Here is a 4608-nt window from a genome sequence, read left to right on the forward strand (position 1 = left end):
AAAAAAAAAGGATAAAGGAGCGGCTAGAGGCAATCGTTCAAGGGGAGCTATTTTCCGTGTTTCTAAGATGAGAAATTGGCGATATGTCACGAGCGTGATTGGATTCTCTGAAGCCTCAAGGCTTGGATGGTCAAACCCGGCAGACAGCGGCATGATCCCGCCAGTTTCTAGCCACGGTAGAGTTTGAGCAACATGACGTTCGTGAAAACCTAAGTTACCGAATTGGTCTTTAACAAAGTCACAATATCGGTCTATCGTAGCCGGCACAGCCCAGGCGAATTGAGCACAGCCCAGGCGAATTGAGCACAGCCCAGGCGGATTGAGCACAGCCCAGGCGGGTTAGCGCAGCCCCGTTCCACATCCTCATTACGCCTCGATGGCCTTCCCTTTAAGAGTCGCTCGCCCTCTCTTAGCTCTTCTTCAACGCGCCATCTGCGAGCACTGTTCTATCTCCTACCTCGCCGGCTACTTACCTTGATTAATATAGTCTGATCAAACACTCTTGCTAACTGAGTCTCGCGATGTCTCACCTACGGCCTCCTTGTCGCGTCCTCTTTCGAATCGCCGCCACCGCCGCCGGCGGTTCCTTCTCCCCTACCTCGACAACCGAGGCTGGGGAGTGGCAGAAGGCCCTCGGATTCACGCTCCAGAGGATGAAAACCCAGATTTACTATGTTATCTTTCTTATTGCTCTACGAGAAGCTTCCCGGGTTGGATTATGGCAGATGGTGTATGCTGGCAAGCATGGCTATCCGCCGCCCAGGGAGGATGACTACGGTGTATGTCGCGACTTGGAGAACCTCCTGACATGGTGACGGATGCTGACAGCGTCTTTGATATAGATTGCCTACACGGCTGGATCCATCATCAGCTGGTTCTTCGTCTGTGTTTTCACGATAATCTGGATGCCGCTTTTTGATGTGAGCTCAAACCCTTCCCTCCCCGCTAGCTTGATGATGATAGGTGAAGCAGACTGGCCGCCGTAACTAACGCCGGATTACTCACAGTGGTGGCTTCCACGTTCCCAACCTTCCATTGCCATAACAACCAGGTGGCTACTTGAGGCCGGCAATTCGATACTTCTTCCTCTTTCCATTTGGGCCTGTCTATTGACATACACCTGGTTGGTATGGCGCATCTTCATCTTCGTCGGCTCTCGGACGCGAGATTCCACGAAACGGTCCCGCAACACACACCAAAGCTGGCTTGTTCGTGCTTTTGTGCTTCTGAGTATTCTCATCACCATAGGCCTGGGATATGGTGCATTACAGATTCTCGAGAAATCAGACCTTGCCCGGGTGAAGGACGCGGAGATTTTCCGCATCGTCGTACCTGTGCTGATTTACCTTGGTGTCCAGCTGGCGATAGGGTTACTATTTCGCGGACGGAAGGAACCTGCGGGCAAGCGGGCGGCGCAATTACGGCCTGTCGGAATTGAGGTTGGCGCCGAGGAAGGAAAAGAGACGTTGCTAGAGGTATAGGTGGCTCCTCTCGGAAAGACTGGCTCCGAGTAAGGCGGCTGTCTCGAGTAAATGGACTTGGAGAAAAGGGAGAAATAGGGGAAGAGGGGGGACGGACAAGGGGGGATGGAGGGCTTGCGGTCCCGACACTAGGTGTCAAACCAAAGAGGTGATGATTTTGAGCATCTGGTTATTGGTCACCAACTGGTATTGAATTCGGAATGGAAGGATCTTGCCGGTACCACCAGAATACGAATATCAGCCCCTTCTCTCTCCCCGAATGCACGCTACTTCCCATAATGCTGTATTCAACCTTTTCATCCGGACAATTGTGATTATGCATACCTCATCGCTCCTCCTACTTTTCAGATTTCTTCGTGAAGGCCGAACCACACCACGGAGGAAGAAAAAGTCACACCACGAAGACAGTTGAGTCTGTGCCACTATCTAGTTGCCGGGTTGCGCAAGGCTGAACGGTCGTACGTGGGGGAGTAATATTCACGTGTCGGGCTACCTTCAGTGACTTTGAGGCGGGTCAACCCGGCGAGATGAAGATCTTTCCGGCCCATCGAGAAGATAACAGAAAAGCGGAGACTTCGAACAGTATGTTGAGTCCTACGGTACAATATCCATATGTCAACGATCAAAATTACTGCCGATGAAAGTGAACTTATAGTCTAATATACGAGCTAAGTCGCAACCAGCCTTGTTATATACTGGACATCACGAAAAATCTCTCCCCTGCTACAGTAACCTGTCCTGATTTCGGCTATCGGATACGTCGTCGACGTTTCGAGATGTTCCGCGCGAAGGGCTACCACCCTGGCTATTACTGTCCACGGCCATCCGCCCATTACTCGCTCCTTTAAGTTAGTCGATGGGATCTCCCACGCCGGCACGCGGACTCTACACTTGATCTCTCTTCTTCCAGGATAAGAAAACCGGCTTCAGCCTTCAGGAGGCCCGTGTATGGTGGCACCTTCTCCGCGCTCAGGAAGCGAAATGCTCACCTGCAGCCAACGCTGGACCGAGCCAGTACTCATCGACGACGGCGTCCGGCCCTAGGTGGGTGTGATCGAGACCGGTGTATTGAAGAGCCGGCCGGTTCAATGTGAGCCCCGTGGGTGGCCGTCCAGAGTTGCCGCCGTATGTCCTCTGTCCCTTGCTTGCCCTCGCGCAGCTGGGCGTCGAGCGCGGCATTTTCGATCTCGGGGTACGCCATCTTTTTCACTGGTGGTTCATTCGTCCTCGCTTCCTGCTTCATCCCGCGGTATCATAGGCCCGTTCGAGGTCTTGTGTCAGAATTGAAACGTAACTTTCAAGGCCTTACGATGACTCCGTCACTTTTCGTAGACGGAGTATGGGGAAAGGGGAGGTGAAGACGGGACGGAAACTGAAGAGAGGAGGTGGTTGGGGGCTACGGGCCGTGCTTTAACAGAAAAATCTACCAATGCCGTCTGATCTCTTCATACTACAACTACATTGGAGGCCTAGAGTGTCGTAGTGGACGACGATATTGTTCGACATGGATTTTTACCGGCCCGAGATCTATCGTCTCCTTGTCTCTCGCTCTCATTCTCATTGCTCATTTGAGCTAGGTGCCCGTTTCTTCCAGTCTCTGAACGCCTATAAATCTAGACGTCTTTTCGAGCTCCGGACTCTATCTAGCGATACGTATACCGTAGATAGTGGACCGAAATAGGTGTAAACAACCTCTTGGCGAGACCAAACTCGATCCCTATCGACAAGTTTCACCCTCCCGGTGAGACTTTGCCTTCCGGTTCCAGAGCATTCTTGTTCTTCCTGGGGAGGATCAAACTGATTCTTCTGGGTGCACCCACTTGATCCGTTGGCAGCCGCGAACCCTTTTTTTCTGGTGGAATTTCCCACCACGTGTTGAAAATCGAGAGATGCCTGCGAGACAAGATAGCAGCAACGCTATCCACCTAATGTGGCATCAGGATATATGTCAATGGCTGCGGACTCGTGCTTCGCCGGCTAAAAATAGAGATACACGCGAATGGAAAATAGCGTCAAGGAACATCCACACGCAACAGACCTTCATTTATCGCTATGGGGTAGTTATACAAATCGAAACGAGGGTTATATTGGTTGGGTTGATTTCGTTCGGTGGTACAGTATACGAGAGATGCTAACCGATAAGAGAGGTAACCCTTATTACGTACCCATCAAACAGCAAATAGCAGAAAGCACTCCTGTTCTAATCCAAGGCCGCGTCTGAGAATAATGCCAAACGCCCAATCCCTCAACCGAGTCAGTCTCATCGACGGGCGTCAAATCCTAGTGCACCGCCCGCCTCCCCCGCCTCGTACAACTAAACACCCCAGTACTCATTCTCCTTACGTCCGCCGTTATCCTTTTCGCTGGCGTAGGCCGGTGGCGCTTGGTCACCGAGCTCGATCAGCCCTTGAGCCTCAGCCTCTCCTTCCTGGCATCCAGACGGTACTGGCTTCTTTCCCGCAGTTCTCTGAGCCCACGCCTTCTTCGTTTGGCAGTGGTCGTATGCAAGAGCTCCCAGAAAAACTAGGCCCACTGTAGCGATCACTGCGGCGCCATAACCGGCCTGGGCGACACTACCGAAGTAGATGATGCTGTAGTAGGGGATGCCGTCGTTGCCGCCGAACTTGGCAAAGGAAGTCTGGAAGCCCTGGGCCTTGTTGGCGATGGTGGCACCCGCGACGATCAGAAGGAGAGAATCGAACAACTGGAAAGCGATAAAGATGGTGAAGTGCAGGCCGCTGCTCGGATGATCTAGCAGTCTCCGTGGGTAAACTGCGATGAAGAGGCCGAAGAGACTAAAGAAGGCGGTGAGCACGGCGCTGACCGTTGAGTTGGTGATGATGTGTCCCTGGAGCTTTTGGAAGCGACTGTCCTGGAGCACTTCGTTGTTGTCGACGTAGCGGGACCTTGCGCGGTCGCGCAGTTTCATTGCAAAGGCTATGTTGGCTGTGCTCAGGGCGGCCGCGCCCAGTGCTAAAAGGGCGAAGACCAGGATCACCGTGCGATAGCGGATGGTATATCGAGAAGCCATCGCGAAGAAGGGAAGTCGTCGTTGAGTGAAGGCTGAATTGTGGTGAGTGAAGGACGGGTTAGGCACCAGACCGACTCCCTTTATATTCTTTCTCTC

General features: G+C 52.7%; 1 protein-coding gene across 2 annotated transcripts; it reads left to right on the forward strand.

The window, feature by feature from the left end:
• Nucleotides 1-413: 413 nt before the first annotated feature.
• Nucleotides 414-1576, forward strand: PV07_12732. 2 transcript variants are annotated; one of them, XM_016400294.1, is made up of 4 exons: nucleotides 414-779; nucleotides 843-920; nucleotides 1008-1127; nucleotides 1359-1576. In XM_016400294.1, the coding sequence occupies exons 1-4, from the start codon at nucleotides 522-524 to the stop codon at nucleotides 1479-1481; spliced, it is 579 nt and encodes a 192-aa protein (XP_016242061.1). In that variant the 5' UTR covers nucleotides 414-521; the 3' UTR covers nucleotides 1482-1576. The 2 variants fall into 2 exon arrangements, with proteins under 2 accessions (XP_016242061.1, XP_016242060.1); XM_016400293.1 differs by having other exon boundaries at nucleotides 1008-1576.
• Nucleotides 1577-4608: the final 3032 nt, after the last annotated feature.

Source organism: Cladophialophora immunda, assembly GCF_000835495.1.
Source record: "Cladophialophora immunda strain CBS 83496 unplaced genomic scaffold supercont1.98, whole genome shotgun sequence".
NCBI classification, from domain to species: Eukaryota; Fungi; Ascomycota; class Eurotiomycetes; order Chaetothyriales; family Herpotrichiellaceae; genus Cladophialophora; species Cladophialophora immunda.